This window comes from Pristis pectinata, chromosome 17, assembly GCF_009764475.1.
Source record: "Pristis pectinata isolate sPriPec2 chromosome 17, sPriPec2.1.pri, whole genome shotgun sequence".
Taxonomy (NCBI): domain Eukaryota; kingdom Metazoa; phylum Chordata; class Chondrichthyes; order Rhinopristiformes; family Pristidae; genus Pristis; species Pristis pectinata.
In genome coordinates this window covers 42,571,683-42,595,932 of record NC_067421.1, presented here as the reverse complement: position 1 = coordinate 42,595,932, position 24,250 = coordinate 42,571,683, and the positions used below count along the sequence as shown (strand labels likewise).

At 40.1% G+C, this 24,250-nt stretch overlaps 1 protein-coding gene across 4 annotated transcripts in view; it reads left to right on the top strand.

The window, feature by feature from the left end:
* The window catches only part of sfswap (splicing factor SWAP), a 113,593-nt gene extending 96,729 nt beyond the window's left edge, over positions 1-16,864 (top strand). The window contains exons 17-19 of one of the 4 annotated variants that reach the window (XR_007957641.1): positions 7,235-10,447; positions 11,825-11,897; positions 12,377-16,864. Coding sequence is in view for 3 of the 4 variants with exons in the window: in XM_052031734.1 (XP_051887694.1) it covers positions 11,825-11,897; positions 12,377-12,427 (124 nt within the window). In the remaining variant the exon portion in view is untranslated. Of the gene's footprint in view, positions 1-3,740; positions 4,566-7,234; positions 10,448-11,824; positions 11,898-12,376 lie in introns of those variants that run through there. The other 3 variants (XM_052031734.1, XM_052031732.1, XM_052031733.1) reach the window with 3 other exon arrangements.
* The last annotated feature ends 7,386 nt before the right edge of the window (positions 16,865-24,250 follow it).

The following is a 24,250-nucleotide window of genomic DNA, read 5'->3' as shown; positions in this document are numbered from 1 at the left end:
ATTACTTTTTTATTTCCATCTTTTACAGTTTCAAAATTACAAAAAAGGAAAAGGGCCCGAAACAAAAGTTTGGGCACCCTGCATGGTCAGTACTTAGTAACACCCCCTTTGGCAAGTATCACAGCTTATAAACGCTTTCTGTAGCCAGCTAAGAGTCTTCAATTCTTGTTTGGGGGATTTTCACCCATTCTTCCTTGCAAAAGGCTTCTAGTTCTGTGAGATTCTTGGGTTGTCTTGCATGCACTGCTCTTTTGAGGTCTATCCACAGATTTTCAATGATGTTTAGGTCAGGGGACTGTGAGGGCCATGGCAAAACCTTCAGCTTGTGCCTTTTGAGGTAGTCCATTGTGGATTTTGAGGTGTGTTTAGGATCATTATCCTGTTGTAGAAGTCATCCTCTTTTCATCTTCAACTTTTTTTTACAGAGGGTGTGATGTTTGCTTCCAGAATTTGCTGGTATTTAATTGAATTCATTCTTCCCTCTACCAGTGAAATGTTCCCCGTGCCACTGGCTGCAACACAAGCCCAAAGCATGATCGATCCACCCCTCTGCTTAACAGTTGGAGAGGTGTTCTTTTCATGAAATTCTGCACCCTTTTTTCTCCAAACATACCTTTGCTCATTGCGGCCAAAAAGTTCTGTTTTAACTTCGTCAGTCCACAGGACTTGTTTCCAAAATGCATCAGGCTTGTTTAGATGTTCCTTTGCAAACTTCTGATGCTGAATTTTGTGGTGAGGACACAGGGAAGGTTTTCTTCTGATGACTGTTCCATGAAGGTCATATTTGTGCAGGTGTCGCTGCACAGTAGAACAGTGCTCCACCACTCCCGAGTCTGCTAAATCTTTCCTGAAGGTCTTTTGCAGTCAAACGGGGGTTTTGATTTGCCTTTCTAGCAATCCTACGAGCAGTTCTCTCAGAAAGTTTTCTTGGTCTTCTAGACCTCAACTTGACCTCCACCGTTCCTGTTAACTGCCATTTCTTAATTACATTACGAACTGAGGAAATGGCTACCTGAAAACACTTTGCTATCTTTTATAGTGTTCTCCTGCATTGTGGGCATCATTTATTTTAATTTTCAGAGGGCTAGGCAGCTGCTTAGAGGAGCCCATGGCTGCTGATTGTTGGGACAAGGTTTGAGGAGTCAGGGTATTTATAAAGCTTTGAAATTTGCATCACCTGGCCTTTCCTAACCATGACTGAACAAGTCATAGCCCTAACAAGCTAATGAAGGTCTGAAACCTTGGTAAAAGTTATCTGAGAGCTCAAATCTCTTGGGGTGTCCAAACTTTTGCATGGTGCTCCTTTCCTTTTTTCACTCTAAAATTGTACAAAACAAAAATAATACACGACTCTTGCTTAAAATGTTGAAAAGAATGTTTCATCTTTAACTCTATGACTCTTGGAGATCATTTCATCTTCTACTCAGCTATTCACAGTAACAGAAATTTTGACCAGGGGTGTCCAAACTTTTGCATGCCACTGTATATACAATATTATAAACAGCAGTGAGCCCTTGAACTTTGTTTCTCTCCACTTGACTCACATGGTCTAATCGTACACTCCCATTCAACCCCACCTCCCCCAGCATTTAATATTTCCTTTTTCAAGAAACTATCAAATTTTAAGTATAAAACTCTATTTCAGCGACATTTTAGGCAGCCAAAGTGTTCTAACCTATAAAGTTATACAGCACGGAAACAGGCCCTTCAGCCCAACCCTCCGTACCAACCAAGGTGCCTTCCTGAGCTACTCCCATTTGCCTGTGCATTTGGCCCAAATCCCTCTAAACCTTTCCTATCCATGAACCTGTTCAAATATCTTTAAACATTATATTTGTACACATCTCTACCATTTCCTCTGGCAGCTCGTTCCAATCCATCAATATCAAATTGTTTGACAGTCACAAACATCCAAGCCTGTTAAAACTAAATTTGAAATTATTGGGAAAAAAATAAGGAACTTAAGAGCTAAAATGAAAATCTAGGCACCTAGTGGGGAGTAGGGGGTACTTCCTCAATTCAGAACAATTAAATATGTTTAAATCAACTGAATTAAATCAAATAAAGAAGAAAGTAACTTCCATTTACTTTTGTCTCCACTGTTTCTTCCCATTTATTAGCTTGGGCCCATGGGATTTGCTTTTAGTGCTGAAAAATCTAATGAACTCTATACTATCCTATTAACCTAGTCCAATGCCTGCATCCAGTGTTAGGCACTTAACTGAGTGGGAGATTGGATTTCAACCTGTGCTTAGGAGTCCCAAATTTCCATCCAGTTAATTGGGTTAAAGCTGGCAGAGCTGAGCAGGTCTACTAGTTTATAAGTGGCAGATCAGGTCCAAAAAATAAAAGTCTAATCTGTTTTGTATTGTCAGAATCATTACTGCCTGCTTCTCTCCTATCAGGTACAGCACTGTTTCATTAAGTGCATTCCATAATCTTGTGACACCTTGACATTCAGTTATTGTGGCTTTGTCCACTGACATGTTTTGTTATGGCTTTAAGTTCTTGGCTGCTTCATCAAATTTGTCTAGTCCTGTTTAATATCAGTTGCAAATTTGATCAACGTGTATTACATGTCAGAATTTAGGTTGTCTGTGCAGAGCAGAATCTAACAGAATACTTGTGCAAATATTTGGGATACTTTGCTAAAAAGATCTCTCCTGAATAACACTCCCTGACAGAAACCTGAAATTAAAACAGAAAATATGAGAAGTACTCAGCAGGTCAGTCAAACTCTGGAGAGAAAAATGAAACTTAATGTTCCAAGTGGATTACTTTCATCAAAACGTTTTACTCTCTCCATCTCTACATGTCCATCTATAACATATAGCTACATCATCGTTTGTCTTAAGAATCTGTGATTCAGAACATTCATTGAAGTCCTTCTTAAAGATAACATTGCATGTTTTATAAGGGATATTTGGGATGTAATCACCTCCAAATGAAAATCAAGGAAATAAGACATTATTTTCTACTGTAACTGTTGGCTGTCATTTTCTGGGAAATTTTAAGTTTCCTTTGTTACTTTACTGAACATGTGGGCTTGTTGCCAGTTCATTGGACTTGCAGTTAGCAATTACATTACAGCAAGCAATGAATATATTTGATTCCTGATCTCACCTAGAACCTTTGGGCATTCCTCCTTGTAATTGCTGTGAAAACCATTGAGTTTAATTATAGACCTTGCCTATAGGTGACCTGCAACTTACGTTTGTTTCATTCTCACACTCTACCCTGAGTACATCCTTAAGGATTCTCAATTCTCTTTCATACATTCCTGCAATTTTTTCCAGTTAATTTCAAGATTTTTTAACATGTTTAAGGCTACATTAGATTAGTCTTGGAATTGATTTTGTAGAACCAGATTAACCAAGATCAAGTGAAATTTAATTATGTCATGATTGCTGTTGCTCATGAGTGTCTTTATTTTCTATGTCCAGTCTGCTCTCCAAACAGTCTACTGTCACCAAGTCAAGATTGGTGTTACTCTCATCATAGCACTTGGTAACTTACAACAATTCTTTAGCTTCACTTTGTAGTTTACTTAAAAGCAACAACCTGAGGGGAGACAGCGGTCAGTGTGGATCGGTAGTAACATTGACTGTCCGCCTCATTGACAATAAATACAGGTGCATCTCAAGGATGTGTGCTTAGCCTACTACTCTACTCTCTCTATACTCATGTTTTTGTAGCTAGGCACAGCTCAAACGCCATCTGTAAATTTCTGTTGTTGGCAGAATCTCAGATGGCGATGAGGCGTACAGAAGTGAGATAGATTGGCCGGTTGAGTGATGTTGCAACAACAACCTCGCACTCAGTGTCAGCAAGACCAAGGAATTGATTGTGGACTTCAGGAAGGAGAAGTCAGGAGGACACACACCAGTCCTCATTGCGGGGTCAAGGTGGAAAGGGTGAGCTTCAAGTTCCTGGGCGTCAACATCTCAGAGGATCTATCTTGGGCCCAACACATTGATGCAATCACGAAGAAGGCTCACTAGCGGTTCTTCATTAGGAGTTTCAGGAGATTCCATATGTCACCAAAGACTGTCAAATTTCTACAGATGTACAGTGGAGAGCATTCTGACTGGATGCATTTACCACCTGTTGTGGAGGCTCTAATCTGCAGGGGCTGTAGAGAGTTGTAGACTCAGCCAGCTCCATCATGGGCACCCTGCCGTCGAGGACGTTTTCAAGAGGTGGTGCCTCAAAAGGGCGGCATCCATCATTGAGAACCCTCACCATCCGGGACATGCCCTCTTCATGTTACTACCATTGGGGAGGAGATACAGGAGCCTGAAGACCCACAGTCAACGTTTCAGTAACAGCTTCTTCCCCTCTGCCGTCAGATTTCTGAACGGTCCATGAGCCCATGAACTACCTTGTTATTCCTCTTTTGCACTATTCATTTATTTTTGTAACTTGTAGTAATTTTTATGTCCTGCACAGTACTGCTGCCCCAAAACAATAAATTTCATGACATACGTCAGTGACAATAAACCTGATTTTTCATTCTGAGATGGCAGTCATATAAGGGTTGCATTTCTTTTAATACTATTAGATTGTTGATAATTTGTCATCAAGAAGATCCACGATTTGGCTGCAGTTACTTCCTCTATTAACATTTGGAGTGGCCAATTTCATGACGATATTTCAATTTATGTTTAAAATCATTCTGTGAATTTGATTTATCTGAAGAAATTATAGTGACGTTTTAACCAGTGCAGATTTCCTTGAGGTATTCATTTGATGGATTGCAAACTCTTAATGTCATATCATAGACAAAATCCAATCAAGGCACTTGGGCTGTTTGGTAAAATAGCAATTTCTGTTTCCAATTGTACTGTTTAAGCCTGATTCTTTAAACCAGTCTAAAAGCAAAACACTGCAGATGTGGGAAACCTAAATTAAAAACAGAAAATGCTAGAAATACTCAGCTGGTCACTCAGCATCTTTTGAGATGGAAAAACGGAATTACTGTTGTAGCTTGATGGCTTTTCATCAGAATTGGGGAAAATTAGAGATGCGCAGATTTTAAGGTGTTGGGAGGGGAGGAGAGAACGGAAGTCTATGATGAGGTGGGAACCAAAAGAATTTAAATTATGAAAGAATTTAAAGTGCAAAATAAGGTAGTAATGGGATTAGTGAATTAGATGTACACTGGAGAGTCATAACTGGGAGAACCAGAGGGAAATGACCTCTGCTGTAAATGTGAAATGTGATGGTCTGAAGTTGTTGAACTTACTGTTGAGTCAATTGGCTGCACTTCCAGTCAGAAGATAATGTGCTGTTCCTAGAGCTTGAATTGAGCTGCACTGGAAACGTGTGGGTGGCCAAGGATAGATGTCAAAGTGAGAAAGGGATATAGAAATAAAGTGGAAGACATTGGAAATTTGGGGTCACCCTTGTGGTTGGGTTACAGCTGTTTCATAAAGCCGTAACCCAGTCGGTTTCCTCAAAGTACGAGTCTATAACTCTATGTACTGTAGCCTGGTTTCTTAATTCATTTGTGTTTATCTGTACTCTTTACCACTATTGCATGGTATGGTTTGGTTTGTGTGTTGAGAGTGTAAGAATACCATATAACCAATACGGCTCCTGTATGGTACATTGTTAAAAGGACAGCATTGTGCTGCGTTATGTTTCCTTTATTCCTCCCAGCTGCAGACAACTGCTTGTTTCTTTCTGAAGTTGCATTGATTCGTATATTGCAGGAAAATGGTAGCTAATCTAACATTGTCCTGGTAGAAGTTAATGTTAACAGCATTTATCTTTTAAGGTACCAGTTTTGTTACTAACCAATATTAAACATCAGACTCTTTGCTTTCCACATGATCAAATATTATCCCTGGGGTAAATAGCTTTACAGTGAATCCTACAAGATAACTGACAAACAATATGTAATGTTGGCAAAGCCACTTTCCTGAATTGAAGTATGAACATTAATAGCCCCTATTGTTGAAAGTGTTTACCCACCTTTTTAAGACTGGAAAGTGAGTAAAATGAAATCATCAGTAAATGTTTCACTTTAAGTGTATTTGCATCACACAAGTTTTGTAGAATTGTCATTAAAATGGAAAAAACTGCTACACGGAGACATGATGGGAAAATCTTGGGGCATCTGCTTAATAAGTTAGTTTCTGCCTAGTCCTCGTGTATTCATATTGCTGTTGGAGTCCTACTGTGACCAGAATCACATACATTTATCCAGTGTGGTTATGTTGGGAATGGGTGCAACCTACTGCCTCAATTCACGTTGAGGTGCCCACCCCACCCTTTGATATTTTTTCCACTTGCTTGGTCTCCTACATGATGGCCTGGAGCTGGATAATTCCATATGATAAAGTAGTTATGACTTTCTGTTTAGATGTATGAAAGGGGCAGGTTATTAACCCACTCTCACTAGGAAAGTGCTGTCTGCAGATACAGGTTATGTCAGTATCTGAGCACAGGAATATCAGGTGATCATATTCTAAGAATAGGATAAACAGATTAAATCCAAATATTGGAGTTTCATTATTTCACCTGTTCAGTGTGCGGCAACTATTTAAAAATAATATTTTTCAGAAATGTTTTGAGTGTGCTAAAGTTGTACAGTGCAATAAAGGGATTGTATCATTTGGCCCTTCTGACACTGATGGGAAAACAATGAATTGAGAAGTTCTACACAAATCAAATTCACTAACCTGTCTCAGTACTGCATATTCTGGTTGCATTGGACATAGCCGGTATCCAGTCAGCTACTATCATGGTCACAATTGTGTCATCCAGCCCACAAGGGTAACCATTGGATCTGGTGGTAACATAACTTATGACTAAGTTTGCACAGAGATTGAGTAGTTTTATTGTGAATTTTTATTTGAAATGTACTGTTCTGAAGATGGCAGTTGAATATCTATTGGTGGGGACTATGTGCGGCAGGGGACAGAAGATGTCTGTGATGTTCCGGTGACACAACTATCCTTTATTCTCTATATATGGGAGTGCCATTGTTATAGTAGTTGACCATGTGTTTCTTATTGTCCTTGAATATTAGATGAGTAGAGTCCACCAGTGTTGGGATCTTTTCTCTGCACCCTGATCTATTGCAAGAGACTCAAGCTAGCCTTTTGGAATTTATAATGTGCTGCAAGTGTCACTGGACCTTCCTGATTTCTGACCACTATGACCGCTGTCCCTTATGCTTTCTCATGGGACTCAATTTATTATCCTGTACCCACTACCAACTTTTCAGGGAGAACCTAGAAAGAAAGAATGAGAACTTGGAAACAAACTGTAGAAGATTGGATGTCAGGCCTCGACACAGAGAGATTCAGGAGTGCCAACCTGTACACCACCAGACATGCCATGAGTGAGCCCAGGGAGTCCTCATCATTATGGGAAAAATATATATAAAAGCTCAAGAAGCACTCCCAGAGGGTTGACCATGATGGGTCTAGGGAACAAAGCAGGTCTAGGGCTTTACTTGAGAAGTCCTCTGTGCCATTTCTGTCAACTAACACTGGTACAGTGGACTCCAAGACAATTCTTAAGTCACTGGTCTAACCTCAACATATAGGGTTCATCCTTCCCACACTGGCTGGTGTCAGTGCATTCTCAAAACGTACTCAACCATTTGTTTCTTTTGACAATTTATGTTAAGACCAATTTTAATCAGCAGAGTCAAGGAAAGTAACTAAAGTCAAATAAAACAACCTCAACATGGTTTAGCATCAAGGTAAATTGGGACCCTGCTGTCTTGGATCAGTGAGTGAACTGATACGCATAATTCCTAAACTGCTTTTGGTATGATTTGCCTTGTCAAGAAAAAGAGTAGCCTTAGCTGCTAAATTCCTCCTCAATGCTTTAATGACTTTGGTGGAGTCTAACTGAGAGGATTTTGCCATATAAACTCCAATCCTTACAGAACCAGGATCTAAGATCATGTAACAGGGTTGAATGAGCATTCCCTTTGAATGCCCCACTGTTAAAGTGCCCAGCTCACCTGGCATGTCTCATTGAGACCTACCTTGTGAATTCCATTTCTTGATGTTACACACCAGGATAGTCTTTGGAAAGGGATATTTGTGGACTCTTCCTTACTACTTTTAGCAGCTTGAGGTGTTTTTAAGTTAGTGGGAGCATTGTTTTGAGCTTGATGTTCTTGGGCAATATGGTACTCCTAGAGGTGGTCCTCAATGCCAACTTGGGGAATTGCAGTCTTAGGTTGGAAAAACTTAAGCTAATGAATTACAATGGCTATCAGTTTATCCTGACTTATTAAATTGTACTGAAATCCTTGGTAGAGTTCCAGATACCAGTGAGGTTAAGGAAGGCAACTACACAGAATAAGAACCATGTTGCACAGGTGCAAGGCCAAGGTTTGAATAGATGGAAGGTTGCAGTGTCTCCCACTGGGCCCTTTGGATGAGAATAGATGGATACCATACATCATCTGCTAAATTTGTTCTCAAAAGTTACTGGATCAGAATGAAACCCTCGAAGAATTCAGTTTATATAATTGTGCACTGTTAGACATGACTTGGTATTGAGCCAGCAGGTGCAGTTCTCAGTTTGAAGGTGGCAATGAATTGTTTTCATAATATTGATCCACCTTGGTTAAGCCTCCAGATGTATCATATGGTGGTAGTGACCTGAAGTTAACAACAGCACTGTTTGACATGCAGTCCTGAAGCTAAATCTTCTCTCAAGCTTGCCGTCTTGCTCAAATGATGATTCCATTGTAAAATTGAACCTTGCATTGTAGGTCACTGGACCGTTTCCCAGTACAGGTGGCATGCAGACTGGGCACTGTTAGCCAAATGATTGGAGCTTCTTGTTTCTGACTGGTATTGGCTACCATTAGGAGAGCTAATTGATAGATTTCCATTAAGAGTCTTCTGTCAGAACATTTTAGTTTGGATACCAAAATCATCAGATTGAGGTAGCCTTCTCCGTTTAGCTTAAGAGCACAGTGTTTATCTGCCAAAACAAGTTGTATCTACAGAAGTGCTTGCAGGGATAAAATCCATTTTCTCAAGCGGAAGTGGATCTTTTGGTAACTGTTTTACTGACTGTTGCATGGCTCTTGCTTGAGAACAGCAACCTTTCAAGAGTCTTCCCTTTTAAAGGAGAAAGGTTTAAGAGTTTTTTTTACCCAGTACTATTCTTTCCCTCCCACCCTTTTTTGTCTTGGTTATGTTAGAAAGAGCAAGAAGAGAAGCTGCAATGATTTTCTACCGATCACAAGATCAGATTCTAACTCCAGTTCGAACAACTCCTGCATTTTATTTTTCCAGTGACAGAGATCAGTCCTCTAAATTGAGATGAGTTCTACATCCTTTGGTGGTAGTACACATATTAGAAAAGAGCAACACAAAGCACATCTCTTGATGTGGAAGTTATAATGGCCTTCAGCTGAGAATGGTGACCCCACTCACAATATTCCCATTATTAGGGAATGTTTAACTTCGCAGAATCAAAGCTGCTTCCATACCAGCATAAACAGCTGCAGTGGAAATTTCTTTTTATCTTCCACCCATTCATTGAGGGACTATTCATTTAATTTACATTTTATGAAAAGAGAATTGGAAAACAGGCTACCCCACAGATCTATGTTTGTGGCCAGAACCCTGGTTTGAGGCTGGAAAAATTGCTGCACTCATGTTTTGAATCATGGAATTATTTACACATGAGGAATGGAAATGTAGAACTCAGAGGTACACAGGAACCAGAACTTTTCTGAATTCTTTTGATACAGCCTGAATTATTCTGAAGATACTTTGCAGGTTTATTCTCCTCCATTCCCTTTTCCCAATTTAAGGGTAGCTTTTTATGGTCATTGTCTACTCTGAGCGTCACTGGTTAATTGTTTCTGAAATACATTTTAAACATTGTTGTCTCTGCAGTGGAGGGGAACCTGTTTTTGAGGGTTAGAGAGCACCCACCAGATCTAAAACCGATAATTTGGACCCAATTTGGCAAACTGTTGGATGTGGTACCTGCAGCGCTGCTAATGCTGAAACTGGTCTCACTTTAAAAGGAGTATTTTTAGGTCAGAATTCGTTTGTTTCTGGAGGATAATGAATTTAATAAATAAGATAGCCTACCTCTGGTAGAGTCTTAATTTTTTTTGTTACTTATCCTCCAGATATGTCTTGCCCCCTTCCTCCTTTGTCCCCCTGATCTGGGAGTATGGGCTTGTTGTGCTTTTTTAAAAATTTAAAAACAATTAATTTACAAGCTAATTTCAGCTGTATTGTCACCAGCTCCTTGGTTTGAAAACAACTAAGGAATGTTCCAGGGCAGAATTTGTGTGTAAAGAATGGGAAGGTCGGTTGACTGTGATATCCAATTGTAAGGGGGCATTGTCCCTGTGCTTTTATTTTCCCCCCTCTATTCAACTGGGCTTGTTCATTGGTATGTGAAGGATACCTTCATTTGAAGAATGGAGAAGACCCTACTAGAGGTACGTCACTAACTTTCCTGATAACAAACGTGATTAGTAATTAGTGAACTAGAAATTAATGGGGCATGGAAAAGGCTGAGGAGGTGTCAAAGTTGTTCTGCAGCAGAATTTTACCCTCCAACAGTCTTGAATAATATAAGGTTAAAATGTAATAAAGTGTATATTTTAATTTAAACAAGCTTGACCTAGTTAAACGAATGTGCAGCCCTGAGTCCACATTACAGAAAAAAATAGATTTTATGATGATTGTGTCACAGTAAGATAAATGTATTTTAAAATATTTTCACCATACTGATAAAATGTTTTGCTATGTTAGGCCAGATCCTATAAGCTATTTGCCTTTTTTTAAAATTTTATTTACAGCGTGGTAACAGGCCCTTCCGGCCCAACTAGTCCGCGCCACCCATTTTAAACCCAAATTAACCTACCCGTACGTCTTTTTTTTTGCAATGTGGGAGGAAACCGGAGCACCCGGAGGAAACCCATGCAGACACCGGAGAATGTACAAACTCCTTACAGACAGTGACGGGAATCAAACCCCAATCGCTGGCGCTGTAATAGCGTCGTGCTAACCGCTACGCTACTGTAGTAAGATGCCGTAGTAAGATAATTTTTTTATATATATAGCCACATCTTTTAGGGTCTTCCATCAGTGTCTCCTTTATTATTTGAATATCAGCATAGAAATTTAGTTTAGATATGCATCTAATTAATAGTTTAATTTTTTAGAATTTTTAGTTCATTGGTTTTAAAATTTGTTGGCGATTCTAAAGCAGTAGTTTTTTCCGCAACTATTAAATGTACCAACTAATTACTTAAAACAAGCAAAGTATAACTATTCAATTTGTATTTTACTCTAAGCCAAGAAGTTTCAGTTACAAATATACAAGCAGACCAAACAACTCTCTTTGCTGGCATGTTAAAGTTGATGAAAAGTTCACTTTTACATTGTAAAAGTGGCTTTGCTGACACTATTACAGCTTTGTATTGTATAAGTGTGAATAACAAACGGCCAGCAAAGACCCTATTGTAACTATCTGAGAACAAAGCTCAGTTTGTGAATTGAACTGAGGTTGACCTGTGCCCTTAAGTTTCACACCAGATTTTGTCCGTGATGCAACCTCGTGCTTGTAAAGTTTATATTTTTAGTTTCCTTACTGTTTCTTGGCAAATGTGATAGAGATGATAGTTTATAGTTAAGAGCTATGTAAGAAATAACAAAGTGGGATTAAAAGATGATGAGTAGTGTTCCAATGAAGCAGCAGGACAGGATATTTTTGGTAGGCTCTTGCTACAGATGTATTATGTATATTTCACATAAGTGACACTAGTGTAGTTGCAGAATACCAATATAGTTTTTTTTTGTCCCATCTTTAGGGGTGGCTCACAGGAAAAAGATGAAACAGCATCTCCAGAACTTCTATCATCAGTGCAGAGTAAAATAACTCAGGTATGAATTTGTAACAGTTTTTTCTTAGCATTTATTTTTGGGTCGTAAGCGTTGCTAGCAAGGTTGCCTGATACTGCCCACTCCTTGCTGCCCTTGAGAAGGTGTGCTGGACTGCACTCCTAATACAGATCTTTGTAAGGGGGTCTTTATATCTATATGGATAAAACCTGAAAGTTAAAAGTGAGGTGTAGGTTGTAGGAAAAGTACTGCAATCCTTCAGAAACTCTCTCCTCGTCTGATGGTTATGATTACACTAAAGGTAACGGAAATGTACAAGAAGAACGTTGAAGTTCTGTCAAGCATTATATTTGTCACCTACGTTGTTGATGCATCCACCATGGCAGGATTGCATTTCCTACGTGACTACAGTGACTGTACCTCAAAAGTATTTCATTTTCTGTGACAGGTGTGAGGAATGCTGTGCAAATATACTCCCTATTGCATTACTTTCATTGTTTTTTTTCTTTCCATTCACGTAGGATCTAATGGCCAAAGTGAGAGCAATGTTGGCTGCTTCGAAAGATGTATAAACCAATATTTCCTGGAGGAAAAACTATCAGTGGGCCCTGCGGCAAGGCAAGGATCCGTAGTGGCTTCTCACGAAGCTTCAGCTGCCTTGTTGCAAGAACTAATTTATTTAGACAATTTGGGCAGTATTCCACTTTGGCATAAACTTTTGTATGGCTCCTTTTGATAAGTACAGTTTGAACCAAGATCTTATTCTGTTCTGTTGATGTTTTGCAATTTCCCTCTCCTGTTCCTGAACACAATGATATGTGCTTTAAGGTGTCTGAATTCCACCATGTCTCTGAAAATATGGGGCTGCCCTTTGAGCATTAAAATCTAGCTGCCTATGGTCACTTGTGACAACCAGATAGGAGCTTAGCTTATCCTTCTGTGAAGGAGTTCTACTATTTGATTTCTCAAAGATGAGGTTACATCCCATTTTGTAAATTTGAGGAGTTCTCTCGGCATAAATCTTGGATAGCAGCTGTTTGGGGTTTTAGCCTTGGAGCAGTTTGTACAGACAAGTGCTACGAAGACCAGTGGAGGCACAGCAGAACATACCATCAGCATTACTTATGATGTATTGTGTATCAACCATTTTCTGAAAGCTTTGCATTTATTTAAATTGCTACCTATAAATTTACTTTGATTTCATACCCTGAAAACTGCGAGTTGGCTCTGGTAACATTTTCAACTACAGATGCAAACTATTGAAATATTAAAGATAATTTATTTGTTTAGAATAATGGTTAAAGATTTATTTGTGGGAAAATGGAGTGAAAATGCTTGAATGTTTCATCAATTTTGAAAGGTCATTTTCAAGTTCCTGTTCAGCTGATACTTTGTGTTTAAGATTGGCTTTTCTAACAGAGTCACAGCTTATTTCATTGTCTTGCCGTTTTGATGTCACTGGAGTTCACAGCCTCTGTGCACAGTTGCAGTGATGTCAGCCCACACAAGATTGGAGGGAAATTATGATTTCTGACTAAATATGGATAAAATGATTGCATACCTAATCAAGCCAAAATCTCAATCAATAGGTTACTCATTCTTGTAAAAAAAACAATTATTACGCCAGCTTATTTGAACAGTGTTGAGTATTATCCATTGTACTTGTGTTCACTATCTGGCTGGCTGGAAACATCTCTCCATTGCCAGGCTTGGTTAATTTTGTAGCCAGTCTTGGAACTGTGCTAGCTAAGGCAGCAATGCAACCTTTTTTTTAAAGAAAAGCTAAGATTTGGTTTATTGTAAGCCACACTATTTAGCTGGGGAGCTGGTTAATGCTAGGCTCTGAGAAATATTAACCACAGACTATCATCTCTAAGAACACCCCAATTTTAGTCACCTCTAGTTTGTTTTCCCTCCTGCCTCTGACAGCAATTACTTAATGCTGTTTAAATCTGGGAGGAAGAATCTATGTTGATTTTGCAAAACTTCTTTCTAATCTACTGCCATGAATTTCATTCTTATTGTAGTCAAGTTCACTATTGACGATCTCCCCAGGTTTCAGAAGTGCCTCTGCTATATTATTAGCTGCTTGCTGGAAGTGGCTAGATGATTGTTATGTTTTTGACAACCTTTCTGAGGAAGATTAAAGGACAAGTTCCCATTTCAGTTACAACAGGTGATGAGGCAAAGTTGAAACCCAGAGGTAAGAGAAACTAAAATGTTATGCCTTCTTTTTATACAGGCAAGTGGAAAATCTAAAAGAACAGATCTAGAGTTTATTCCCCATAGCACTCCCAAGATAATCTTAATGCACCTCAAATCCATTTCCTGATGGATATTCCTACATGTGCTCCTCCATAGGCTGACTGCTGCAATACACTGGTTGCTGTCTGATAGAGTTTTGTTTCTATTGTTATATAAAGATGTAGATTTAGTTGGGTTACCTTGGTAAAGGTGTCACACACCTGGCAATTACAGGACCATCTGTCCAGAGTAGGACGTGTACTTCAAGCAATAATCCTTAATTGAATTGAGACTATTATAATTAGCACCTGTAGTCCATGAGACCTATTTGTCAGCTTGGTGGAGAAAGGTGGGCAGGGGGTGATTTATCAATGACTTAATGGATAACTTCTTGATGTTAGATTCCAAAAAGTCCTGTTGTCACAGTTCAAGCTAAGTTTCATTGGGTTATCTATGAATGTGGATAATTCTTAATGAATTGTATTTCAGTTAAATGGAAGGGAATAAACATATTAAAAGTGATTACCTGGAGACACATTTTTCTACTGGCATGGCTCAGTGGCACAGCAGTTAGTGCTGTTGCCTCACAGCTCCTTGAATCTGGGTTCGATCCTGACCTCGGGAGCTGCTAGTGTAGAGTTTGCACATTCTCTACACAAGTTTTCCCCCGGGTTCTCCAGTTTCAAAAGATGTGCTAAAGGGATAGTGAATGTTTCAGGCTGAGACCCAGCATCCCTCTGCCTCCACAGATGCTGCTTAACCTGCTGAGTTCTTCCCGCAGTTTTTGTTTTGCTCTAGATTCCAGCATCTGCAGTCTTGGTGTCTCAAAAGACATTAGTTGGCTACTTTAAATTACCACAGTGTAGATTAATGGCAAAAAGGGAAATTGATAGGCATGTGTGAGAGAGAGTAAGTTTCATAGGTACTGGGAAATAAGGACAGAACAGGACTTACAGGATTGCTCCTTGGAGCTGGCATGGACCTGATAGGCTGATTGACTTCCTTGTATCATTATAGCATAGAAGATAAGGTACTGAATGAGGTTCCAAAGCAGGATTGCTCTGATAGGAGAGGAGATGGAACGCAATTGGTGCTAGGCTTGGGCTTAAAGGGATTTTTAACTTGAGATAAGTAGGCCTTTTCCTGTTTATGAAAGTGACTTAAAAGATGAATTGCAGACTAGACCTGGGTTCCCAACCTTTAGTCCCTGAATAAAATTTGAGAGCAAATACAGAGTCATTTCAATTCGTGGCAGCAAATTGTCTTCCAAATGACTCAGTTTCATTAAAACATGAATTATTTTAAAAAGTAAAGGATTTATTTTTGAACTTGCAACTTAAGATTTGTACATTCATTTATTCAAATACCTGTAATGCATAGTTATTAAGCTTGAAGGGCCAGTGAAGTATTTATTGATGATTCCCTCCATGCATTTCTATTTCTTAAGTATTTTAAAGTAAAAATTCTATAAATGATCATACCAGTGTTAGGATGCATTGTCTTCCAGCCTTTTTAGGTTTCACGTATATTTCTTCTTTAATATGGTGTAAGAAAAAATATCCCAAGGTGTTATTTCCAATTAAAGCAAAAGTGCATTAGTTAATGGAAATACTTGTTGGAGGGAAAAGTTAATGCTTCACAACTGGTGCTTTTGTACCTGTTGGTCTTGTAAGGGTAAAACATTATCCGATCCCAGATTTTAATTGAATCCAAACCAGGATCACTTTAAAAGTCTTCTCAGTTGCTTTATGACAACGATTACTTTTTTAAAGTTTATGTATTTGAGCTTTTTCTGTTATGACTTTTGCTGCTGATCTCTTGAACAAGTTCTCCAGAGAAGTTGCAAAAACAGTTCAACTTTTGATTATAAATTTCCCAGAAGCAATCACACATCCAATAACTGATTGGTAATGGAATTCCTTGAAGCGATTTAGATGGGGAGAAGTCCCATGCCTGTGGGATTCATACAGCTATAATTTACAACTATACTTATTAATATACATAATGTCTGACACTTCCAATGTGTTGTAAAATAACTCTGGTACCAGTATTACAGAGAGCACCTGGACACCAAAGCAAGCCATAGCCTTTTCAAGGAGACAGGAGGGATTATGGGCAGAACCACACAGAGTGGGGGCAATACTAAGTTACACTGGTATGAAGTCAGTGAAAGGAATAAAGGAATTTACAAATAAATGCGCCTTATTACATCTCAATTGTCCCAAAGCATTTCATGTGTTTTGAGAAGCAAAAAAACTGCAGATGTTGGAAATCTGAAATAAAAACAGAAAATGCTGAAGGTACTTAGCATTGATATTAAATCTGTTTCTCTCCACAGATGCTGCCTGACCTGCTGAGTATCTCCAGCATTTTCTATTTTTATTTTGTGTAAAGCTCTATCTGTTGTATATGCAAATCCAGTAGCCTTTTAACCAAACAATGACATGATTGGCAAGTTAATCTGGTTCATTGGGTTGCATATTGAAAAGAGGCTTGCACCTTTACCCCTTATGCAGTGTTTTGTACTTGTCCTCGAACTACCTGTACCTAAGTCATGTTTCCTATAGTTCTGTTTGGTTTCATTTCTTTCTTCCATCGCAGACAAATGCAATATGAAGTTTGGAGCCCTATAAAAGATGGGTGTGTTTAAAAATTGTAAATAAACTACTTTTATTGACTATCCAGAAGTGTAATTGAATCAATTCAACTTTAAACTGTTTAAATGTACATTAAGTAGCTTTATGAATCTGAATGAGACTTTTAATTTTTTTTTCCCAGAACTTGGCCTGGTAAATCTGGGTGAATAAACATTTGATTGCTTTGTAGGTGGGTATGTCTCCAGTAGTTTTTAGCTTCTGATTTCTGCCCCTGTCCTCTGAAATTGCTGGTTGCTTCTTTAGCCCAGATACCATTTGATCTTTGAGAAAGAAAGAGTCATATTTACTTAACGCTTTTGTGTCCTTGTCAGAACTTCCAAAAATGTTTTACAGCTGCTGCAGTGTTTTTTGAAGTCATTATAACAATGTAGAAGAACTATGCACAGCAGGCTGCCACAGAGATCAACACAGAATCACATACTGGGCTAGTAATCCAGAGGCTTGGACTAATGATCTGAAGAGACAAGTTCAAACACCAGCATTGCAGCTAATGAGTTTAATTTCTGTTAATTAATTCTGATATAAAAAGCTCACATCAGCAATGATGTTTCTACACATGAAGAGAATAGCAAAAGTAAATGTTGCTCCCTTGGAAGCTGAGGCAAGCATACCAATGAAGAATAAGGAAATGGCAGAGTCATTAAACATTTTATCTCTCTCTTCACAGCAGAACATACTAAAAGCATACCAGAAATAGGAAATAAGGGGCATGAGGAAGGGAGGATCTTAATATCACTAAAGAAAAAGTAGTTGGCAAACTAAAGGGGACCACAGTCAGACAAATCCCTGTACTTGAGAAACTCCATCGTAGAATTCTACAAGACCTAGCTGGAGAGATGGTACATCGATTATCATCTTCCAACATCCTCAGTAATCTATCAGATTACAAAACAGCTAATGTAACATCTCTATTCAAGGACTGAAAGAGCAATAGAGAAGATAGGAACTATGGCCCACTTAGCCTAACAAGTTATTGGGGGAAATACTAGAATCCATTCCTAATGAAATGATGACAGAGCTCCTAGAAAAGCAAAACGTATCAAGGAAGAGGTGGGATTGTTTTATGAGGAGAAATGGTGTTCAACAAACATGAAGTTCTTTAAGGACACAGCTGCAAATTAAGTAAAGGATGTGTGTTTGATAAGGCTATTGCACATGCTGAAGGCTGCTGGGTTGCTAATATATTATGCTCAGAGGATTGATTAATAGAAAGCAAAATATAAAGATTAAAAAGTTTTTTTGTTTTCAAGCTGTAAGCAGTGGGATCAGTGCCGGGGCCTCAGCTAATTGAATACTGTATTAATGAGGAGGAATTTCTTCACTGAGGATTGTGAATACATTAGATGAAGGGACCAAGTGTAATATTGCTAGTGATGCAGAGATAAATGGGGAAGTTGTGAGGGATGTAGTGTGCAAAGAGATGTAAACGAGTTAAGTGAGTGGGCAAAATGATGGCAGGTGAAATATAATGAGGGAAAATAGATCAGTAGCAAAATAGGAAAGCATAATACTTAAATAGTGTAAGACAATTAAATTGTGTTCAGGAGATCTAAGTGTCTTCATGCAATAAATACAAAGCAAGCAAGGTACGGAGTAATATTGGATTTCGTTGCAAGGTGATTAGAGAACAAAGTAAAGGAGTCATGCTACAACTGTAGAGGCTTTGGTGAGTCCACACCTTGAGTACAGAGTACAGTTTATGCTCCTTAAATAAGGAACCAATACTTGGAGACAAGCAGTGAAGCTTCACTAGTCACATTGCTGAGCTGAGATGTTATGGGGAAAGATTGGGCACAATTGGACCATGCTGCCTGGAAAATTAGACTTTCTAGAATAATGGGGCACAGTCTCAGGATAAGGGGATTGGCTATAAGCCGTGAGATGAGGGATTTCCTAACTGAGCCTTGTGAATCTTTGGGATTCTCTATCTCTGAGACCTGTGGAGACGGAGTTATTAAATATATTCGAAGATCTGAAGATTGGCTGGGAAAATAGAACTGATATCTGATCAGCCATGATCTTATTGAATGGGGATTCATCCCTGCTTTTCACGGAAGAAAATCTTCTGTTTTTTTTACTTGGTAAATAAAAACTACAGCTGCTGGAAATCTAAAATAACAGGAGATGCTGGAAATATTCAGCTGGTCAGGCTGCAACTGTGGGAAGAGAGACAGTGTTAATGTTTCAGGTCAAACACCCTTATGACAGTTCTGACTCCAGTTTTGATGAAGAGTCTTCGACCTGAAACATTAACTCTGTTTCTCTTCCCACAGATGCAGCCTGACCTGAGTGTTTTCAGCATTTTTTTGTTATTAAGTTAAAGATAAGATAACTTTATTAGTCACATGTACGTTGAAACACACAGTGAAATGCATCTTTTGCGTAGAGTGTTCTGGGAGCAGCCCGCAAGTGTCGCCACGCTTCCGGCGCCAACATAGCACGCCCACAACTTCCTAACCCGTATGTCTTTGGAATGTGGGAGGAAACCAGAGCACCCGGAGGAAACACACAGTCACAGGGAGAACATACAAACTCCTTACAGACAGCGGCCAGAATTGAACCCGGGTCGCTGGCGCTGTAATAGCGTTACGCTAACCGCTACACTACTGTGCCTGACCATTACCGTGCCTATATTTTTGACAGCAATGTGGTTGACTCCTATCAGCTGCTGAAATGGCCTGCAAAGTCACTCAGTGCAAGGGAAGTCTGGCTTGACAATTAAATACTAACCAGTTCAGTGATGCCCATATCGTGAGAGAATTAAAGCAACAGTGACCAAATAATTTGGTGTTTCAGATATATCAACTGAGAGAAATTTTAGTCATGATTCCACAGTCAACACCCTGATCATCTTTAACTTAACCCCATGGAATCTCATCCACCCACTTGAGAGATCACTTAGCATGTCATCTGAAAGGCAACCGGTCTAATAGTGCAGCACTCTCACAATGGCACTGGGGTGTAAGCTGAGGGTTTTGTACTCTGATCTCTCAAGTGGGACTGAAACCCAGAACTTCTAACTCCGAGGTGAGAGGCTGCCTTCCGACATGCTGTGTCAGCTTGTCCAATTCTGGCCCTCAGACAGGACTCACTGGATAGCCATCAGGAGCAGGAAGCTTAGCTGCTGAGTCTGCAGTACTGCCTCTGAAGTCCTAAATGTACAAGTGACCAGCATGCAATAAGACTTTGTTCCCCTTTCCTGCCTTCCTGCAATCAATTAGATGGGTTGAAATGTGTTTACCTTAATGCGAGAAGTGTTGAGAATAAGGGTGATGAACTTACAGCACGGATCAGTACATGGAATTACAGTGTTATGGCCATTACAGAGACTTGGCTGTCACAAGGGCTAGAGTGGCTGCTTGAGGTTCCGGGGTTTAGATGTTTCGAAAGGGATAAGGAATGGGGTAGAAGGGGTGGGGGGGGGTGGCTTTGCTAATCAGAGATAATATCACAGCTGTAGGGAGGGAGGACATCATAGAAGGATCATCTATTGAGTCAATGTGGGTGGAAGTCAGAAACAGGAAGGGAGCGATCACTCTATTGGGAGTACTTTATAGACCCCCAAATAGCTGCTGGGACACTGAAGAGTGATAAGTAGGCAGATTTTGGAAAGGTGCAAAAATAACAGGGTTGTTGTCATGGGTGACTTCAACTTCTCTAATATTGATTGGCACCTCCTTAGTGCAAAAGGTTCAGATGGGCCAGAATTAGTTAGGTGTGTACAGGAAGAACTCTTGACACAGTATGTAGACAGGCCGACTAAAGGAGAGGCCATGCTGGATCTGGTATTAGGCAATGAACCTGATCAAGTGAAAGACCTCTTGGGCACGCATTTCAGAGATAGTGACCACGACTCCCTGACCTTTAGCATAGCCATGGACAAAGATAGGAGCAGACATTATGGGGAAAATATTTAATTGGGGGAGGGCAAATTATGATGGTATTACGGCCTGAACTTGTGAGCGTAAACTGGAAACGGATGTCCTCTGGTAAATGCACCACAAAATGTGGAGGTTGTTTAGGGACCACTTACATGGGGTTCTAGATTAGTTTGTCTTACTGAGACAAGGAAAGGATGGTAGGGTGAAGGAACCATGGTTAACAAGAGAGGTGGAAGGTTTAGTCAAGAGAAATATGGAAGCATATTTAAGGTTCAGGAAGCAAAAATCAGATAGAATTCTTGAGAGTTATATGGTAGCCAGGAAGGAGCTTAAGAAGGGACAGAGCTAGAAGGGGACATGAGAAGGCCTTGGCAAGTGGGGTTAAGGAAAACCCTAAGGCATTCTGCACATATGTGAGGAACAAGAGGATGACTAGGGTGGGGGTAGGACCGCTCAGGGATAAGGGGGATAAAATGTGTCTGGAGCTGAAGGAGATAGTGGAGGTCCTGAATGAATATTTTGCTTCAGTGTTCACCAGGGAGAGGGACTTAGAGGAAAGTGAGATTAGCGTAGAACAGGCAAATGTGTTGGAGGGTGTCGAGGTTAAGAAGGAGGCAGTGTTGGAGCTACTAAAAAGCATTAGGATAAATAAGTCCCTGGGGTCGGACAGGATATACCCCAGGTTACTATGGGAAGCGAGGGAAAAGATTGCTGGAGTGTTAACGATGATCTTTGAGTCCTTCCTGGCCACAAGAGTGGTACCAGAAGGTTGGAGGATGGCAAATGTTCCTTTGTTCAAGAAAGGTAAAAGGGATAATCCTGGGAATTATAGGCCAGTGAGTCTCACATCAGTGGTGGGCAAACTATTGGGGAGGATACTTAGGGACAGGATATATGAGCATTTGGAGAAGCATAGTCTTATTAGGGATAGTCAACATGGCTTTGTGTAAGGCAGGTTGCGCCTCACAAGCTTAACAGTTTTTTGAGGAAGTGACAAGACAAATTGATGAAGGTAATGCAGTGGATTTGGTATATATGGATTTTAGCAAGGCAGTTGACAATATTTCCCGTGGTAGGTGCAGTCAGAAAGTCATGAGGCATGGGTTCCAACGAAAATTGGCTGTGTGGGATTTGAAATTAGCTTGCCCACAGAAAGCAGAGGGTGGTTGTAGAAGGGGAGTATTCGACCTGGAGGTTGGGGACTAGTGGTGTTCCATAGGGATCTGTTCTGGGACCCCTGATCTTTGTGATTTTTATAAATATTTGGATGAGGAAGTGGAAGGATGGGTTGGTAAGTTTGCAGATGACACGAAGGTTGGTAGTGTGGTAGATAGTGAAGAAGGCTGTCATAGGTTGCAACAGGATTTAGACAGGATGCAGAGCTGGGCAGAGAAGTGGCAGATGGAGTTCAATCCGGAGAAGTGTGAAATTATACACTTTGGAGGAATGAACTTGAAGGCAGAGTGCATGGTTAATGGCAGGATTCTTACCAGTGTGGAGGAACAGAGAGATCTTGTGGTCCAAGTACATAGATCCCATGAAGTTTCTGCACAAGTGGAGAGGACAGTTAAGAAGGTGTATGGTGTGTTGGCCTTCATTAGCCGGGGGATTGAGTTCAAGAGCCGAGAGGTAATGTTGCAGCTCTAGAGGACTCTGGTTAGACCACACTTGGAATATTGTGTTCAGTTCTGGTCACCACATTATAGGAAGGATGTGGAAGCTTTGGAGAGGGTGCAAAAAAAGATTTACAAGGATGTTGCCTGGGTTGGAGACCATGTCTTATGAGGAGCGGGTTAGGGCTTTTTTCTTTGGAGCGACACAGGATGAGAGGTGACTTGATAGAGGTGTATAAGATTATGAGAGGCATAGACAGAGTGGGCAGCCAGCATCTTCTTCCCAAGGTGGCATTGGCTAATACTAGAGGTCACCCGTTTAAGGTGCATGGAGGAAAGTTCAGGGAAGATGTAAGATGTAGGTTCTTTTTTTATACAGAGAATGGTGGGTGCCTGGAATGCACATCGGTGGGGGGGGGGGGGGGGGGGTGGTCAGGGCCGATATGGTAGGGTCATTTAAGGGACTAGTAGATAGGCACATGAACAAAACAAAAATAGAGGATTATGGGAGCTGGAGTAGAGAGGGGGACAGGTTGAACGGTTTATATATCTCGGCACAACATCATGGACCAAAGGATCTGTACTGTTCATCTGTGATGGGGCTCAGGGGGAAGGAATAGCTCAAAATGAAACTTCATAAATGATTTAATCTTGTTGAACTGTGAAAGTTATTGCGGTCAGTGAATAAGCTACTTTATTAGATTTTGAAATGTTTTTATTAATGGCTGACAGTGAATTGGTGAACACTGGTCACGTAACTGAACACTTTAGTTTTCATTTCACTGATACATCAATTTTCTCTTTTGTGTCTCTATGCTAATGAGGAACTGGTTTCCACCCAGGGCTCTGGCGAGTGCATTCACAATTCAGCTGCCATGTTGACTTTATCCTGTTGACCTTTCTGGTACTTTTTCATTATCTAGTACATCATTCTGATCCCCAATTCCACAAAACTTGTGTTTTTATTAACCTACGAAGCACAAATGTGGAGTCCAAAAACAATGATAAGTCAAAGGAAGGGATTTTCGAGTGGAGTTTATTGTCAGATGCTCAAGAACATGTGTGCACGGGTGCAATGAAAAACTTACTTGCAGCAGCATCACAGGCACAGAGCATCAGATGCATGACATTCAGTAGAAAAACACAAGTTGTACATGAATTGTACAAGACAGAATACAATTAGAATCACAAAAATAAACAAAGCTTATTGTACGGCAAAGTGGTCACAGTATTGCTACACTGTGGTAGTGATTAGGGTTGTGCAGGTTGGTTCAAGAACCAAATAGTTGAAGGGAAGTAACTGTTCTTAAATCTGGTGATGCAGGACCTCAGGCTTCTGTAGCTCCTGCCCGATGGCAGCTGTGAGAAAATGGCATGGCCCGGATGGTGGGGATCTTGAATTGATATGTGCTGCTTTTTTGAGGCAGCGCCTTCTGTAGGTACTTTAGATGGTGAAGAGAGATGTGCCCGTGATGTATCTTCAGTGCTAAGTGGAGAGGGTAGGAAGTGGGGTCTTGCATCAAGGGCTGAGTATCCCCTTCCGTACTGTTAACCATGCTGTGAAATTGCTCCACTGCCAAGTTATTTCAAAGCATATTACAGGTGGGTGGATTAATGTGTTACGAATTACAACTTCCGTCCTTGAAATTCATAGTAAATTTCCTTCCCTTCTTCATGAGTAATTGACCTTGGATCACTAGGAGCCAGAAAGCAGTATAATCAATGTGCCTTACACAGCAATTTCATCACTTACAAATTGATATTGCTCTGTGATCACCTTCTCTGGGTCAAACTCATCAAACTCTGCAGCAGCATGGGAACACCATAAACTGCAGCAGTTTGTTCCAACAATCCTGGAGCAAGTATGCATGGGTCAGTAGAAGCAGACTTTGGCAGTGACACCTAAACACCACCAAAATTTTGAGGTTTGATGGTAGAATCGGACGTACTCCTCCGTACCCCCCATGGAATTCTTGGTCCTCTGTAACTCCGTGCCTCTC